The sequence below is a fragment of the Solanum stenotomum genome, chromosome 3 (assembly GCF_019186545.1).
Source record: "Solanum stenotomum isolate F172 chromosome 3, ASM1918654v1, whole genome shotgun sequence".
Classification (NCBI taxonomy): domain Eukaryota; kingdom Viridiplantae; phylum Streptophyta; class Magnoliopsida; order Solanales; family Solanaceae; genus Solanum; species Solanum stenotomum.
The window spans coordinates 36,017,940-36,037,634 of NC_064284.1; the positions used below are offsets into that span (position 1 = coordinate 36,017,940).

General features: G+C 34.2%; 2 protein-coding genes across 2 annotated transcripts; both read left to right on the forward strand.

The window, feature by feature from the left end:
* Window positions 1–218: 218 nt before the first annotated feature.
* Window positions 219–3,363, forward strand: LOC125857433 (zinc finger CCCH domain-containing protein 30-like). Its single transcript, XM_049537024.1, has 2 exons — window positions 219–402; window positions 983–3,363. The coding sequence occupies exon 2, from the start codon at window positions 1,069–1,071 to the stop codon at window positions 3,154–3,156; it is 2,088 nt and encodes a 695-aa protein (XP_049392981.1). The 5' UTR covers window positions 219–402; window positions 983–1,068; the 3' UTR covers window positions 3,157–3,363.
* A 10,524-nt stretch (window positions 3,364–13,887) lies between these two features.
* LOC125857435 (putative pentatricopeptide repeat-containing protein At5g52630) lies at window positions 13,888–15,880 on the forward strand. The gene has a single exon (XM_049537026.1). The coding sequence runs from the start codon at window positions 13,918–13,920 to the stop codon at window positions 15,706–15,708; it is 1,791 nt and encodes a 596-aa protein (XP_049392983.1). The 5' UTR covers window positions 13,888–13,917; the 3' UTR covers window positions 15,709–15,880.
* The last annotated feature ends 3,815 nt before the right edge of the window (window positions 15,881–19,695 follow it).

The following is a 19,695-nucleotide window of genomic DNA, read 5'->3' on the forward strand; positions in this document are numbered from 1 at the left end:
GGTCAAACAAACTATTTATTATTTTTTCTTAAATATTGTGCCAAACATTATTATGACAAGTAAAAAGGAAAATACATATTCATATTTTGACTATAATTTAATTTCAAATAACAAAATTTAATTATGTTTTTAAAACTAGGTGTGATAAGTAAAAGAGGACAAAGAAATTAAAATAATATAAATAATGAGAGTAATAAAGAGTTGAAGAGCAGAGAAAGAGAAAGAGAAAGAGAGAGCATAGGAAATGGCGAAGAGAAAATGAAGAAGTTCTCTCTTCTTGGCTTATCACTCTCTACTTTCTCCTTCTTTACATCCTTCCTCCTTTCTCTCTCTAGATCTGTACAAAAAAAAACAAGTTTTTTCACCATTTTCAACACTCGAGAGAGAAGGAAGGAGCTGCTGGTGAGCATTTTCATGTCTTTTATTTGCAGATTGAGTTTTGTTATGAATTTTGGTCTAATTGGATAAAGTTTCTGTTTTTCTTTTTGGTTTTATTTCTTTGCTTCTTCCTGAAGAATTCCTTGTTTGTTGCTGCCTTTTAAAAAGGAGTTGTTTTGTTTTAAGCATTTGAACGAATAGCTTTCTGCTTTTTTTTTTTTTTTTTTTTGAGAAATGAATTTGCTATTGAGAAAAATAGCATGTGGCTTATGCAATAGGTTTTAATCCTTCATTTTTCTATTTTTCCATTTTGGTAAAGAATAGTGGAGTAGTATTTATTTTTTCTTGATAGTCTGAACCCTTTAGTAGCAAAAGTCTTCTTCACAATTGATGGGAAATCTATTCTTGTTTATGTTTTTTTTTTTGGTTATAACTCTGTGATTTGTGTTTTTGCCTTGACAATAGATAGCATCTATGCTCAAATTTATATAACACTTAGATTCTTTGCCTATGGAATTGCATTTAAAAATGACTGGCTTTTGTCTCTCTTTTGATTATTCGAGATTGTGCTTGATACAATATATTTTGATTCTATTTCTTTCAGTGGATCCAAGATGAAAGGATGTGCTATCCATTGCAGTTGTTAAAAACCAGATTTTATCAAACTGTAGCGTCAGCTTTTGTATTAGTATGATCACCACCATGAACATGAATCATTTGACTGTTGAAACGGAAGATACTTTTGCTAGCTTGCTTGAAATAGCAGCCAACAATGACGTTGTGGCGTGTAAAAGATGGATGGAGCATGATCTATCATCCAGTATTCATGAGGTAGGACTGTGGTATGGACACCAAAAGGGCTCAAGGAAAATGGTATTGGAGGATAGAACTCCTTTGATGGTTGCTTCTACATATGGCAGTGTTGATGTCCTCAAACTGATTCTGTCAATACCTGAAGTTGATGTCAATCAGTCATCTGGTCGAGATAAGATCACTGCTCTTCACTGTGCCGCATCTGGTGGATCTCTGAATGCTGTTGGAGCTGTCAAACTGCTATTAGAAGCTGGTGCTGACCCAAACTCTGAAGACGCCAATGGCAATCGTCCTCAGGATGTCATTGTTGAATTTCCAAAGTTTCAGGCAATGAAATCATCCTTGGAGACCCTTCTTAAAAGTGATGCAATGGGAAAGTGCAGCCTGAGGGTGTCAACAGCTACTTCTAACTCAAATCCTCCACCACTTTTGCCTTCGCCTGATGGATCACCTTCTTCTGCTTCAGACTCAACCTCTTCTCCAAGGAGTGCAAAGTCCAGCGGCACCCCGGTGTCTTGTACATCTGAGAAGAAAGAGTACCCCATTGACCCCTCTATGCCTGACATAAAAAACGGCATCTACTCTACAGACGAATTCAGAATGTTCTCGTTTAAGATCAGGCCTTGCTCTCGTGCATACTCTCATGATTGGACTGAATGTCCATTTGTCCATCCTGGTGAAAATGCTCGAAGAAGGGATCCAAGGAAATATCACTACAGTTGTGTGCCTTGCCCCGAGTTCCGTAAGGTAGCTTGTCAACGAGGGGACATGTGTGAATATTCTCATGGAGTTTTTGAGTCTTGGCTGCATCCTGCTCAATATCGAACCCGACTTTGCAAAGATGGTACAAATTGCAATAGAAGAGTTTGCTTCTTTGCCCACACACAGGAGGAACTCAGACCCCTGTATGTCTCTACTGGTTCTGCTGTTCCCTCACCTCGCTCAAATAACTCTGCTGTGAATGCCATGGATTTTGCAGCAACCATGGGCCTTATTCCAGGTTCTCCTTCGTCAGTCCGTGTCATGTCCCCATCACATTTCACTCCTCCAATATCTCCCTCTGCTAATGGCATTTCAAACATGGGTTGGCCTCAACCAAATGTTCCAGCATTGCATCTTCCTGGCAGCAATCTCCAGTCGAGCCGCTTGAGGTCATCACTAAATGCAAGAGACTTGACTATGATGCCAGACTTTGATGTGCATCAACAGCAGTTTCTAAATGAATTTTCCTGCATATCACAGTCCAGTGTGAATACTAATTCCTTGAACCGTTTAGCTCATCCTAAGACCCTAGCTCCTTCAAATCTTGAAGATTTATTTTCTGCGGAGAGCTCGTCTCCTAGATATTCTGATCAGGCATTAGCTCAAGCTGTTTTCTCCCCTACCCACAAGTCTGCAGTTCTCAATCTATTCCAGCAGCAGAGCATGTTATCTCCCATTAAAACAAATTTTTCACCAAAAAATGTAGATAATTCTCTATTTCAGGCTTCTTTTGGTGTTCAAACACCGGGAAGAATGTCACCCCGAGGAATGGAGCCAATATCACCTATGAGTTCCCGTGTGTCAATGCTTGGTCAACGTGAGAAACAGCAGCAATTTAGGAGTCTTAGCTCTCGTGATCTTGGCTCCACTGCTTCTGCTGTTATTGGTTCTCCAACAGATACTTGGTCCAAGTGGGGATCCCCTTCTGGTAATGCAGGTTGGGCTGTCAATACCGAGGAGTTTGGTAGGCTAAAGAGATCATCTTCATTTGAGCTTGCTAACAATGGAGAAGGGCCTGATCTGTCGTGGGTTCAAACACTCGTTAAAGAATCGCCACAGGACATGAAAGACAAAGCTGTATCTCGTGTTTTAGGCCTCTCAGGTTCTAGTGAAGATTCTACTTCAAATTCGCAGATTGAGCAATTCGATCAATTGAGTGCATGGATGGAGCAAATGAAGCTTGATAAGCTAATGGCTCTGTAAAAACATCCTAATTTTTTTAATTAATTATTTAAAGCAGGTAGTAGAAGAATGGGTTATTGAGAAATGAGACAAGAGTTTAGGTGATTTTACTTCAATGTTTAGTCTCTTAATTAGTCAAAAAGTTGTTACCTTTATTTCATTAGACTGATATTTCATTGTACTGAAAAAGGGATTGTCAGCCTTTTATTACAATTCAGCATTGAGATGAAGTTATTTCATTTTCAATTTTGTTAATGTTTTCTGAGTTTTGGCACCACCTTTATCTTAATAAGGACAAAAAAAACACAGATCCAATGCAAGTAAAGCTATCATTTTGCTGCAAAATAAGTTTCTTTTCTCCATATTGATGTTGTGGTGGAGTCTTTGAATAATGTTAGTGCTTGAAAATGTTATGTAAAGTAAAGGGTAGAGGAGAATAACCATGTGATGTGCTCCCTCAGTTCAGTGGTCTGATATTTCAAAAAGAGATTTTTACTTTTACATACAATTTTCAATATATCAAGAATCAAGAAGAGATAAAAAAAAAAATCAATCATGTTTTACCTTCAATATTAATTAGTTATTATCCAAATCATTTTTAAAATCTAATATTATGTTAAAATAGTTATATTAATCATTGGTTTTTAAGGGTCGTATAAAGTTTAAAATGAACAAGTAAAAATGAATAGAGGAAAGAGAGTAACATGAAGTTCAAAGTGATTGGAATTTGAATCCACATCCCTTGATCTGATACATTTTTTTAAACAAACTTTATCATTCTTTGTGTGTCCAACAACATGATGCAAATATATACTAATAGTCTTGGGTAGTGACCCACAAGAGTTGTGGTGGAGTGGTAAGTACTTCTTTATTTTTAATCAGAAGTCTCAGATTCAAATTTCTTTGTCTATGCAGTCGCTCTTGTAAGGGAACACTTTACCCTGTGAGACTTTTTGAGGCAAGACTAGATTTAGTTGGACTCCGATATGAGTTAGAAAAATTTGACTGTCTTGAGTAGTGGTGGATTCATATTTACAAGGCATGGGGAACCCTGAGTATGTGGAGGATTTCAAATCCCAAAAGTTGGATTTGGGGTTTGTGGGGAGGATGTGGACATGAAGAAGGAGAAAAATGTTTTATTGATTTGGAATTCTACCAATCCTTTTGGGGATTGGATGTTTTTTAGTGGTACTCCATATTTTAATTGCTTTGGGAATAATGAATTCTTATATTCTAAGAGATAATGATGATAGTGGAGTTTCATGGCAATAAATACTTATGTTTTATTAGATGCTGTGGAACATTTTATTATTTTGCATGTGGGCTTTAATATAAAGAATTTGTGAAGTCATTAAGAAGCTTTATATATTCATGTTGTTTCAGCACTCTTTAACTAGGAAAAATTTGGGTGGGGGGTATGTTCATTTATATACTACTTCTATATTCATGTTGTTTAGAAGGATGGACCCCACAATAATGCTTAGTAGAGAAGTATTTTAATTCATTAAAGTTGAAGTCAAAACTTTTTACTCTAATTCATACAACCATTTTTTGGTATTATTACTTTTGGTTCATATTATCTATTTTTCCAGAAGGAATTTGAGAATAATTTCTGATATTTTTACTCTTTCCATGTACTCTCCCTCTCTCTCAAGTCTCAATGTCTCTCACTGAAAAGGCAAATATTGTTTCCAAATGCATATGTAAGTGTACGTAAGTGCACAAATAATATAGTTTTTGAATTCAAGTATTGTATTATGGAGATTCGTCAATTTATTATTTATAAAATTAAACTAATGTTGATTAATTATTCAAGTGATAAAATTCAAAAATTTTACTTATGATTTAACTAAATAAAAATAAAAATAAAAATAACTAATGAACAATTAACCAAACGAAGAATATATTTTACGTAATCAATGAGTGAAATCGATCTAGGGATAAGAATTAGCTAGCAATGATGTTGAGTAATCACTTGAACTGACTTTGATTTTTTATGGGGTTACTTGTTGCATGTTGATATCACTTATTTAGCATAGTATTGATAACCCTAAGACTACTTGAGGCATATATTCCTATGGTCGTCGGTCGATAGTGAAGTGCATGTATATATCGTGTTTATCAACTAAGCAAGGCTAATGAGTATATTACTATCAACATTAGCAAATCGTTCCCCTTTCCCTATAAGGTTCACAAACCAAGCTCTACTTTTTACTATTACACACAAATTTCCTCTCTCGAGTCCAATTTACGAGCCACATATAGTATTTGAATGGTGATCAAGAAAAATAAATAACTAAGCTCAAGAAGTAAGTAACGACATGAGCTAGAATGAGGATAACTATCTTAACAATTCAATTCAAGTTCATATAACAACAATCATGAAGCTACGAGAAGCTTAGATCCACATAAACATGGAGGAATTACTACAAATCATCCAAAAAAACACATAAAAATAAATACATATGAAGATGAAAAATGAAACTAAAAATTCTCTGGCCTCTATGGGGCTTCTAACTCTTTCTCGATCAAATATTGTGTTATCATCGTGCTTATGAGCTGTTGATATGATAAAAGTAGGGAAAAGTCTCAAATGAAGAAACCGAATCGAAAACAAATTGGAAAAATCAAATCTAAATTGTCTTATTATGATTGTTGTGCTAGAAAATTACGACACATTTAATGCTTTTGACAAGAAATTTACACAAGTATTAAGCACATTTTGTATCATATAATGGCCTTTTATCAATGCTTTAGGTAAACGGCTAAACCGACAAGGAGTTTAAAAGATGTAGACGAAACAGTCCTTGGCCCCGTCAATGGCATCGAAAGATCGTCATTGGTGTCGTTGTTGCACCCAAATGCACACGCAAGTGTACGTGGTCGCTCAAGTAATCCAGTGACTCTTTCTGTAATACCCCAGAAATTTTTTGAATTAAGACTCAAACCATCCTTCGTGGTCAGTAGAATTTTACTAAGGAATTTAAAATTTCTTAAGTATTAAGGTTAGGTCACTAGATATAGCACATTGAGGTCCAAAAGGAATTAAAGAGATTTCATTCAAGTCATTCGTAGGTTCTTCTAAGTTTTGGGTCAACTTAAAACGACCATAACTTTCAGTACATGATGAGTTAGGAGACCCACAAGATATCAAATGAAAGATATCCGAGTCCTCTTTCCAACGCCACTGAGTTTGCTAATTTTCGAGCTCTTATGAGGGAGATATGTCATTTTGAAGTCATGTTGTCTATTTAAGGAAAGTTACCCGAAAATAGGAGGGGTATTTTAGTCTTTTCCTTACCCTCACTTATTCTAACGTGAATTACACCCAACTAAGGGTCTAAATTGATTAGAATCAGTTTCATTCATCCCCAAAAGTATTTAGGATTTTAGAGAGAAGATTCAAGAGGAGAAAAAGTTCAAAGTTTCTAGCGTTCGTTCAAGAAATTCAAAATTTCGCCAAGAACCTAGTTCTTTGAGGTATGTAAGCTTCCATAGTGTTGGGTTTGTTCACCCACATGTCAATCATGAGTTTCTTTTGCGAATCTATCCATAAATATTGAACAATTTAATTTCTTGATGAGTTCTTGATAAATGTTCTTGAAGTTTCCTTATCGATTAAGTTTTGATGTAAGATTCTACTTGGGTCAACTTCAAACGATTATATCTCTTAGAATATAAAGAGTTACGTGGACCGTAACCTATCAAATTAAAGATATTTGAATCTACTTTCCAACGCCACAAATTTCACATCAATCCAATTCCTTAGTAAAAAGTTATGTCTATTTTAGTAACTTGATACAGTGCTGTTATAAATTAGCCAACGGGAAAACATTAAAAATGGCCGTTTTTGTTTTTTTTCCTCCAACAAAATCCTAAACGAATTTCTTGACTAATAAAAGGCTCAAAAATCAGATTTTCATCTTTTAATCCATCATTCTCTTCTCTCTCAAACCCGAGGGCAAAACCCTAAGGAAAAAATCAAAGTAGAAAACTTCATTGAAGATTCTTTCAATCTTTTTCAAGATTCTTCTTCAAGGTAAGTTTTTCCCCAAGAATTCTATTCTTTTCAACTCAAATTCCTCCATACAATTATGAATCACTAATGAAAATCATAATTCTTGGCCATAGAGATTTCAAGAAACTAATTCAAGAATCTCAAGAAAGGTTTTCTTGATCGTTTACCTTCAAGCTAGGGTTTCAAGGCTTCTAATCAAGTTCTTCTTCAAGATTCTTCAAAAACCTTGTTCTTCCAGGTATGTAAGGCTATCATAGTGTTGGACTAGTTTGTCCTCTCACCCTACATCTTCTTTCAAATCAGTAAAATAGAAATCTAGGATTCTACCCCTAGATTTGAGTATTCTTGAGATAAGTTGATTTGTGTTCTTGAGTTCATGGTTCTTTTAAAATATTTATTCCTAATTATTGAGTCTCTATATTTTTATTGAGATCCTTGAGTTGATTTGTTCATGTCTATAATTCAGCATGAACCCTATTTTGAGTAATAATCTCAAACCACAAAAAGAGTTATGTTTTTAAATATATGAGCTGAGTATATTTTTGGGAGTAGTATTGAGCACCGATATGGGGACGAGTTCAGATAACTCAAGTCTCCATAACCATGTAGCCAACGTGGGTATAAACGATAATACTTTTTAGATGATTCCTTAATGCTTTTTAGCATAGACTAGTGGATCCACTTAGTTGAGAGATTTTATACCCCGAAAAAGTATATGATAGTTCTGGCAGCGTGGGCGAGACGATGTATCATCATTGTCACGCCTCGAGCCTACACCCTGGACGTGGCTGGCACTCGAAGACCATTGTTAGCCCCAAGCGAACCCTTGGTCTGGCTTACTTAACTCAGCGGAAGACAATATTCATATCTATAACTTAAAGAAATAATATCTTAGCCAAAATGGCAACTCAAGTCTTAAACGATACAAATGAAATGAATAAGACTAAAGAACTAACATCTGACTGTCTATGAAGCCTCTAATAACGACTGATATGGATGTTGGGACAGACCCCATAACATCCTAATAAACTAAACTAGAAAACAATGAAATGGATCCTCCGGAATGCAAGGAGGCTCACCAACAGACTTTGAACTGCTCAGTGGATCAACGATGCGCTGGAATGCCGATCCTAGTTACCTGTGTCTGCATCATAAGACGATGCAGGCCAACTGGCATCAGAACATTGAATGTACGAGTATGCGAGTTGGAATGCTAAAACAACATAGGCTAGAAAGAATCTGAGAGAAACTGAAAAACTTACCTAGCTCAACTCAACTCAACAAGACTGAACTCATTTCAATATAAAGCAGTTTAAAAACAAGTGCAATATAAAGAAAAGTTGTTTAAAAATATTATATTAACTCTGTGTGTATGCAAAGATACCAATAACTCTGAGATGTATGTAAAAATACAAATAAACTGATGTATATAAAAATACAATACTTTTGTGGGAGTTGCTCTAACCGACAACCATCACATAAGAGCTATAGTGATAATACAACGATCTATCTCACGTTGCCAGCGCATCTTATACCCGACCAAACATATAGGACCTGAACTACCTAATGGATCCACTAATCTATTTCAAAAATAATTCATCTAAAAAGTATGACCCTTTTCTACCCATGGTGGCTACATGGTTTTATGGTGACGTAAGTTATCTGAACTCATGTTCGTCTCCAATTCGATGCTCAATACTACTCCCAAAATATACTAGCTCTTATGTTTTTTAAAAAACATACTTCTTCTCTTATTTGAGATTAATGCTCAAAAACTTAGCTCAAAGACTATCCTGTAAATCTCAGTTTCCCTTCTTGCTTCATTTAGAAAGCTATTACTCCTTTCTAAAAACTAGCCCCAAAGCTCTCTGAAAATCCCAGTTTCCGTTCTTATTTAAATGTGAAAAGCATTTTAAATCTCTTTGGGAAATACTTAGTCCCCATATGCTTCTTTGAAGAAAAGAACTTCAACTTTACTCTTTACTGAACTCAAAACTTAAATCTTAAAACAAAGTTAAAACATTTGTGAAAGACTTTTTGAAAACTTTAAGAACTTATCTTAACTTGACTCTTGACTTTTCTTGACTTTGATCTTAGCTGCTCTTGACTTGACTCTTAACTAATCCTTGAATTGAATTATGGATTCAATGATTATGATTTGAGTTTGGAAAGACCTCATGATGTTTAGGAATGATTTCGAATAGCTAAACTTGAGAAAAGTTACGAAATCACCATCTTGGAACAAGTCTGCGACGCAGAGATGTTTCTAAATAAATACTTGCGAAATTAAATTTTTGAGATAGAGGAGTCCACATCCTGTCCGCGACGCGGAGTCAATTTTTTTGTTCACTAGGGAACAAGTCCGCGACGTGGACTTGTTTGACGAAGTCTACTCGACTTTTTCCTTCTTCGTTTTCCAGCCTCAATTCGCCTAAACTCAAATATTTTCCTCAAATTCATTTTAGATCCCGATACCCAACGTATGTACTCAAGAACCTAACTCAAGATAACTCTAAAACATAACGTAAAGATCTCAGAAACTCCACAATTCAACCCAATTCAAGAACAACAAAATTCAAGAATTCATGTCAAGAACATCAATATTCAAACTCTTTTAGGACGAACTGCGCTGAACTAAACATGTTTGGCGCGTGGGTGAATGAACCCAATGCTATGAGAGACTCACATACCTTGTAGGATCAATTCCTTGGCGAATCCACCACCAAAATCGATCGTTTTTGGCGAATCTTGCTTTTCTTCTTCTCCTTTCTCTTGCGTTCTTTCTCCAAAAACCCTAACTCTAATTTTCAAAAGCGTAAACTGAACTAACTCAGTCTTGACCCCAATTATTTTACTAACAACGGATTTAATTAATTGGGTAAGGAAAAGACCAAACTACCCTTTAAAAATTCGGATTGGGCATTTCTTTATTCAAACTGCCCAACTTCCAAAGGACGTAATTCACTCATCCGAACTTGGAATTGCGCAAACTTGGTGGTGTTGGAAAGATAATTCCAAGATCTTTCCAACCATATTTGAAACTATACCTAAGTTATCCTGAGCTAGGAGTTATGGCCGATTGAAGTTGACCAAAATCTCAACTTAAACTTACTTAAAATTTCCAGATTTCCTTATACTTTCCTAAAATGATTATTTCAAGTTCTTAGCTTCTTTCTAGCTATTTCAAGTTGTGAGATGTTACAATCACATAGCTCATAGTGATGGTTATCGGTTAGAGAAACTCCCACAGAGTTATATTGTATTTTTATATATACAAACTGAGTTATTATTGTATTCTTCAACACATTGAGTTGCTATCTACTATTTTAAAATCTTTTCATATATATTGTATATTTTACTGTTGATTTATCCTTGAGTATCATGAGTTGAGTATCTTGAGTTTAGTACCTTTGAGTTGAGTATCATATCTTTGAGTTGAGTATCTTATTCTTGAGTTGAGTGAGTTGAGAAGAGGTTAAGTTTGTTTCCTTTTTATCAAGTTCAAACCTATGTTTATATTTTAGAATTCCCCTTACATGCTCGTATATTTCACGTATTGAGCCATTTGGCCTGCATCGTTTCATGATGCAGATACATGTATAATCAACATGCATTTCGTTGAGGTCATGTGATATCCCAGTCAACTTTGGTGAGCCTTCTTATATTCCGGAGGACTTCACCTTTATCTTACAGTTAATAGTTTTGAGATGTCATGAGTCTTGTCCCGATATCCTTCTGTAATAGTAGAGGCTTCATAGGTAGACAATAGAGTTTGAGAAGTTTGTTCGTTTATTTTGTTAAATGTTTTAAAGACTTGAGTTGCCTATTTTGGCTATTTGAATATTCTATTATATTCAAAGTTAATCATTTGAGTTAAAGCATTGTATCTAAATTCCATGAATTTTTATCCAGTTTTAAGCTTTTGTATGCTTGAGTTAGTCTTCCGCTTGTAGTCAACCAGGATGAGGGTTCGCTTGGAGACCAACAATGATTCTCGAGTGCTGGCTACATCCAGGGTGTAGACTCAGGTCGTGACACTTTCGAACCGGAGTATCAAACCCTTAGGACTTCAAATACTAACTTTGTTGTAACTAAAATAAATTTACTTATGTGACAGAAAGTTTCAGGAGTTTGTTTATAGTATCAATTTTAAAACAGTCTCAATTATTAACTACTAAGTAACTAAATCAGTTGTAAACGGGAATTTCACAATTTGGAAGGAGTTCAGGGTTGTAGCGCACTGATTTCAAGCATAATAAAGAGCATTCCAGCAATCGACATGTTTTCCTCATTATTGATTCACAAGGTTGAGTTTACGATCATGGTCTCCCGACCTCTAATCACCTACCACCATTGACAGCCTAACTACATCATTGAGATGGGATAGGCATAAAGCAATCGCGGAGCATTACGCTATCGTCTTGTATATTAACCAAATACGGCATATAGGTATGCAAGTGTAAGTAATTGTACAAATAATATAACTTTTGAATTCAAGTAGCGTACAACGGAGATTGGTCAATTTATTATTTATTAAATTAAACTAATCTTGATTATTTATTCAAGCGATAAAATTCAAAAGTTGTACTTAAGATTTAACTAAATTAAAAAGAAAAAGAAAATAACTAATGAACAATTAACCAAACGAAGAACATACTGGTCAATCATAGACCTAGTACTCGAGCTTGAATTAATCTCATCCATCTTTGATGAGTCCTTTCGACGGGTTGCAGGACTTCCTACGATCCGTAGACCCAAACCGTAGAACTCAACTTTCATTCCAAAATTTTACCAAGTCTGAAACACTTCTACTAGACCTTTCTACGGTTCATCCTGTTCAATTGAAGAATGGATTACTGGGGCTTGATTTTCAATATTTCAACTTGGGTCCCACGGTTCACTTCCTATGGCCCGTAGGTCAGACTCGTAGACCACCTGTTTTAGCTGATTTATGTATTTTTCTTTTCTTTTTTACTTTCTAACTTCTGAGATGTTACACTCGCCCTCTCTCTCTCCCTCTGGTTTTCTCTCTCTCTCTTCTGCATATAAGAAGAAATCAATTCAAACGTATTATGTATTTATTGTATTCAATTAAATATATGTGAGATTTTGTATTTTATTTTAATTGTATTAAAAAAATGTTTTGTATTTTTGTATCAATTATATTTGTATTCATATGAATAGAATATACATTCCTCCTATGTGTCAAATGTATTTGTTTTCAATCAAAGAGAGGATAAATACAATTTTATTCGTTGTATTTCGAATACAACTGATACAAAATATAAATATAGAATACAATGCAAAATAAATACAAAATACAATTCGTTCTATTTCGAATACAATTGATACAAAATAAAGATAGTATACAATGCAAAATAAATATGAAAACGCTCACCTCTCTCCTCCCCCTCTCGATCTCACTCGCCCCTCTCCTCTTAATATGTATTCATTTTGATACAAATCAGTTTGTATTTGTATTTTTTTCTCCAAAATCTATGAAGAAAAATACACTTTCCGAGATCTCTCCCGCCTCTCTCCTCCCTTCTTCCCTAACATTTTACTATTATCGTAATTAAGCAAACTGTAGCTATAGAGTCCTATTGAAGGCCTAATGTTTGTTGTTTTTGAGAGTTTCCCTTTAATAAAGGGCCTAATTTGGCCGGCTTTAAATTAAAAAATAATTATCCTCTTTTCTATGTGCATTTGGATCGTTAGTGAATTGAACAAAATTCTTATTTATTTATTTTTCTTCAAAACCTAACACCACATGTTATTGCATCAACGAACTACATAGTTCAAACATATTCTTGGTATGATCCAACTTGGTAAAACATTCTACAAGAGATTTCTTTCAACAGGGAGATAGTGAATCTAGCTAAACTATCACCTATTGTGCTCAAACATCTAAGAATATAAATATATTCAACATGCTTGGAAGGTTCCAAATGTATTCACAACAATTTGAGTAAAATAAAATTATTATTCAATTAAATGACTATCAAGTTAATATTTATATTTGACTAGGTTGATTTATCATCATAAAAGTTAATACCCTCAAAATAAATGTTATGGTAGTCAAAAAATGTTTTATTGTAAAATAAGTGTTATTTTAGAAATTCAAAACAAAATATATATTTTCAATAATACTTTTAAGGTCTCTTAATAATAATAATTGGGGATAAAGCATAAGTACCCCCTAGACTATGACAGAAATCCCAGAGACACACCTTAACTAAAATATGGTCCTATTACCCTCTAACTTATTTATTTTTTGTAATTTTGTACACTTTTTTTCATACGTGGCACACTCCGTGACTCCACGCAATTGAGGTGCATGGGAGATATTTGGACGCCACGTAAGCCAAAAAGGTGCACAAAATTACAAAAAAAATTGGTTCAGAGGTAATAAGACCTTAGTTTAATTAAGATGTGTCTCTGAGATTTCGATCATAGTGTAAGGGTACTTATACCTTTTCCCTAATATTTGAACACACTACATTGTATTTATTTGTTATTTTTCTTAATAAATAAATGTGGTTTGTCCAGTTGGCAAAATCAGGGTTGTTGCCCCGTTATGAAGACAACTGAATGCTATTGTTATTTATTTCACTTGAGATAGGCATTCTTACCACTGCTTCTGAGTCTTTTCTTGATATGATAGTCACAACAACTCACAACTCAGAACTCACAACTCATGACTCACGACTCACAACTTTCAACTCAGAAGAAGAGGCAAATCCATTTGGTTGTTGCATTTTGTGATGAACTACCCACTTGTGCAAGAGCCCCTTCAACAAACAACGTTCTCCCAAAGTTTCAATCTCAATTACAGAGCCATATGCAACAATCTCTTGTCCCTAACCCAATCAAGGTCCTTACCAAAAGGGTTAGCTTTACATGCTCACATTATCAAATCAGGCATTCAAATAATCCCACTTGTTTCACATCACTTAATCAACTTCTACTCAAAGCTTCAACGCCCAATTGATTCCACACTAGTTTTCCATGAAACCCATTCCAAGTCTTCCACTACTTGGAGTTCAGTAATCTCTTCTCTTTCCCAAAATGAACAACCAATTCTTGCTTTACAATTTTTTCGGCAGATGTTGCATAATGGGGTAACCCCAGATGATCATATTTTCCCTTGTGCAACCAAAGCCTGTGGGATTCTTTGTGATTATCGTATTGGCCAATCCATTCATTGCTTTTCTTTCAAAATTGGATTTGATTCTGATGTGTTTGTAGGGAGTTCTCTCGTTGATATGTATGCCAAATGTGGGAACATTGAGATTGCTCGGAAAGTGTTCGATCAAATGCCTGAAAGAAATGTGGTTTCTTGGAGTGGAATGATATATGGGTATGCTCAAATGGCTGAGGATGAGGAAGCTTTGAGGCTTTTCAAGCTTGCTTTGGTTGAAGGTTTGGATGTCAATGACTATACCTTTTCGAGTGTGATTAGAGTGTGTGCGAATTCTACCTTGCTTGAATTAGGGAAGCAAATGCACGGTTTGTGCTTGAAAACTAGCTATGATTCGTCGAGCTTTATTGGGAGTGCCTTGATATCATTGTACTCCAAGTGTGGTCTTGTTGAAGGTGCTTATTGTGTTTTTAATGAGGTTCCAGTTAGGAATTTAGGGATGTGGAATGCGATGTTGATTGCTTGTGCTCAGCATGGGCACACGGAAAAGGTATTTGGCTTGTTTAAAGAAATGGAGAGTATTGGAATGAAGCCAAATTTTATTACCTTTTTATGTGTGCTATATGCTTGTAGCCATGCTGGGCTGGTCCCAGAAGGGAAATTTTACTTTGATTTAATGAAGAAACATGGAGTTGAGCCAGGGGACCAACATTATGCTTCTCTTGTGGACTGTCTCGGCCGAGCTGGAAAATTACAAGAGGCAGTTCAAGTTATTGAGAAGATGCCAATGCAACCAACAGAATCTGTTTGGGGAGCTTTGTTGACTGGCTGTAGAATCCACAAGAACACTGAATTGGCAGCTTATGTGGCTGACAGGGTCTTTGAGTTAGGTCCTGTTAGCTCAGGCGTACATGTGCTACTGTCCAACGCATATGCTGCTGCTGGTAGATATCAAGAGGCTGCCAAAGCTAGGAAGATGCTCAGAGACAAGGGTGTGAAAAAGGAAACTGGTTTGAGTTGGGTTGAGGAGGGAAATAAAGTACACACATTTGCTGCTGGAGATAGGTCTCACTCAAAGTCTAAGGAGATATATGAAAAGTTGGATGAATTAGGTGATTACATGGAGCAAGCTGGGTATGTTGCAGACACAAATTATGTGTTGCAACAGGTTGCTGGCCAGGAAAAGAGTGAGACTATCAGGTATCACAGCGAAAGACTAGCCATTGCTTTTGCCCTTGTCACCTTTCCACCAGAAAGGCCTATTAGAGTTATGAAAAACTTGCGTGTATGTGGCGATTGTCACAATGCAATAAAGATTATTTCAACGTGCACCAAAAGAGTAATTATAGTAAGGGACAACAATCGATTTCATCGCTTTGAGGATGGGAAATGCTCCTGTGGTGACTATTGGTGACTGAACTGTAAATATTGTTAGCTTCTGCTCATTTCACATTAAAACACTAGAATGATGGTAGATTTCTTGGTGTTATATTAGGACTTTGATGAATTTGGTGTATTACTTCTGTGAAGTTCTGTACCATGCGATATATTTTTTTTGATGAATGATGAGAATCTTGAACTTCGAAGAGATTAGAAGCTTCTAGTTCCAGTCTATTCTTTGATTTGTTTTTCTTTAAACATATATTGGAATTGCCTATCAGGTCTCCTACACATTTGTGGAAATAGTTTCTACAGATTGGGGCTTCCCGTGACTGATTGAGAAGATATTGCTCACTCAGAATTGCAACTATGCAACCATTATATCAGTAATCCTCTCTATGGAGTCTCCCAATTTCATTGATCACCTTTATGCTTCCAATATTACTTGATTGTTGAATTTTCAACAGAAAAGTGACATTAGGCTTTTTCGGTATTGGTTTCTCCTCTCTGCACTTTTGACTTGGTGACCTTGAACAGGAAGATTGATTGAGGGGCATTGTGAAGATGGAGGGAGGAAGGTTGACTGTCTTTTTGAGTTATATTTTGATTGATTGTCAACAGCGAATATTGATCTTTTTTTCTGTGGAAAACGAAGAGTGTTAAGTGTTCCGCATTGGTGGAGGAAATGGGATATTTTTCTCTTTATATGATCTTGGACAATTTTCATCTCATGATGGTTTTCAGGCTTGAGATAGATCCAAAAATCATCTCTTTACATGAGATTACAGCAAGATCCAACTCAATTCTTGACTCGTGTTATATTGTCTACTCTCCAAATGTCCAGTGAATGCCGAGTGTTCCACACGGATGGATGAAATGAGATGCTTGTCACTTTTTATGGTCTTGGATGATCCTTGTCTTATGAATTAGTTTTTGAGATTAAATTAGGCCCAAAGTTTATTTATATACAAAGATATTGTTGATTTCTTCATAGAGTAATATCATTTAATTTTGGTAGAATGACCTGGGAGGCTCATGTACTTGACTTCGTCTGTTATTTGGACTCTTTATTCACGACTTTGTCAACTAAACACTTAAAGTTATTAAAACACACTATTATAAACCCCTTTAACCAACTAAGCTTATGCCATGTTTTTTTTTTTTTTGCCGAATCATATAAAAAGCGTGATTACACACATTTAATGGCAAGTAAAGACAATTATTTTGGAAAAAATATTAAAACTAAAAGAAAAAACATAACCATTAAAAAAAATCCCATCCCCAATCATCAACTGTAACTTCTTCTTCTTCCTCATATCTTCCCCCAACCTCACCATCAACACAGACAGACACTTCTTTTTCTATCTCTACCCATACTTTTACACCCAATTCTTCCTCTATCTCTTCTCATATTCTTCCTATAATTTGAGAATTTTAGAATGATTAGAGAAAATATAATTATTTAGATTTGGATAAAAGAGAAAGGGCAAAAAAAAAAGGAGGTTCTTGATTGTGAAATAGATGTAGATTTTAAATGGGTTTATGAAAAATATATGTTCGATTCTTTCAAAATTGAACTCAATTTTATCTAGAGCATTTTTGTTGAGTTCTTCTGTAATTACCCATTTTTTTTAATCTTTTTTCTTTCTCTCATTCTCCATTTTAGTCACTTTCCAACCACCTTTAAAATAGCAAAATTTATAATAAAATACTATAATAAGCTTTACTTGTCTATAATTCCTCTTCAATGTAATAAATTTACCGGGAAAGAAAAAAAAGAATGATAAGATAAAATCTAAATAGCAATATAGATGACAAAAATGGGAAGAAAAGAAAGAATGGAAAGAAATCAAGAAAGAAAGAGTTTTGGTGATGACTTTGAGATTTCTTTTTAAAAAATGTTATTTGTAATAGAAAAAACAATGTGGCAATCATATCTGATGTGGATAGTGATGTGTTATCCACATCAGCGTGATTGAGAGACACACAAGATCAGAGGGATTTAAAATAACATGTTTTAATAACTTTAATTGTTCAGTTGATAAAGATTTGAGTTGAAGGGTCTAGGTGATAAACGTAACCAAGTTTTGATGCATCTCATGTCATTCCGTCTTTAATTTTATGTTTAAGTTTTATTTGCTAGTGAATAGTCCTTGAAGATTAATTCTTTTAATAGGAAAAATTACGATCAGTGTTTCAAGTGAAGACAATTATTTAAATTTTTTAAAAAAAAATTTAAAAAACCTCATTCCCCAATGTGCTGTACATTTCTTCTTCTTCTTTCTCATAATTTCACCCAACTCCTACCATCATCACACACACATCTTCTTCAATCTCTTCCAATACTCTTACACACAATCTTCCTCTTACTCTTCTCATATGCTACCTATCATTTGAGAATTCTATAATGATTGGGAAAAAAATATTTATTTAGATTTGGGTAAAAGAGAGGGGGGAAAAGAGATTTTAAATTGTGAATTAGATGCGGATTTTAGATGATTTTTTGAAAAACATATGTTTGATTCTTTCTAAATGTAAGACAATTTTATTGAGAGCATTTTTTAAGAGTTTTCTATAATGACCCATTTTTAGTCTCCTTCTCTTCTTTCTCTCATCCTACATTTTAGTTACTTTATTTCTCACCATCATTAAAATAGCAAAATTTATAATAAAAAACATAACATAGCTTTGCTTATCTCAAATTCCTCTTCAACGTAAAAAATTAATTAAGAAAGAAAAAGATGAATTATTAGTAGCAAAATAGATGAAAAATATGGGAAGAGAAAGAAAAAATGGAAAGAAATCAAGAAAGAAAGAATTTTGGAGATTAGTTTGAGATTTCTTTTAAAAAAAATATTATTTGTAATAAAGAAATGATGTGGCAATATATTTCTGATATGGATAGTGAGGTGTTATCCACATCAGCGCGATTGGGAGACACACATGATCGGAGGGGTTTAAATTACTGTGTTTTATTAATTTTAAGTGTTCAATTGGTAAAATCGAGAGTAGAATGGTCCATGTGACAAAACGAGCCAAGTACAAAGGTTTCTCAGGTCATTCCGCCTTTTTTAAAATATAGTTGAACTTCTTATTATTTTTATTTTTTTGAATTTGATAAAATTGTTGAACTTTTGACTTTGTTTAAGTTGCATATCATTAGAACTCCTGACTAGTTGATTTCGGTGAAATAAACTATTGGAATAATGTCTTTTTTTAACCCCACTTAAATTCAGTTCTTGAACAGTCTACCCATGAAAGGAGATGTATTGTCTTTCTTACTTTATTTTGACTGATTATCAGGAACTCTATATTTCTGATTTTTTTCTTAGAAAGAAAAAATTGCTTCTTTAATATTAAAGAGGGAGAAAACTTATAATTTATTTCTTCCTAATTAAAGTAGTCACATTTAATTTGTTTTTGAATTTTATTTTTAGGGAATAGTCCTTAATTCTTAATTGTTATACTAGTGATCTTGTACGCGCTTCGCGCGAAGTGCGTGATCATTTTATAAACTTGTTATTAAAAATTAAAACTTATTCTTATTACTATAGTTCTTTCAAGAATTTTTTAATATTATAATTATAAAATATTATTGATGAAAATTTATCACTTTGCTAATCTCTTTTTGCTTCGGAGAGGTAAAGTTAAAATTTAAATTTGATGAATTTGAATTTTTATCTTTTAAGTTATTGAATTCTAAATTAATTATGTATATTTATTTAATGAGATTTGTAGAGATCAAAGTTACTCGACTAACTGAACACACTACTATGTCCCTATTTTCACATAAACAAAGAAAATAGGACGGACAAAAGTATTGGTCAATAACAATAATAATAACGTCATTTGTGTAATCAAACAAATAGGATCTGAAAAAAATAATATGTAATGTTTTAATCAACTTATATATATCTTTTCAACTTCAATTTATAAATATTTTATATATAAAAATTCAAAAAGGCAAATAAAATTCAACAAAAATTTTTTTGCTATGAATTGATGATAATAGGAATTAAAT

What these genes read in the sequence shown, in the direction of transcription:
- LOC125857435 (XM_049537026.1), top strand. Translation starts at nt 13,918, where the DNA reads ATGAACTACCCACTTGTGCAAGAGCCCCTTCAACAAACAACGTTCTCC.
- LOC125857433 (XM_049537024.1), top strand. Translation starts at nt 1,069, where the DNA reads ATGATCACCACCATGAACATGAATCATTTGACTGTTGAAACGGAAGAT.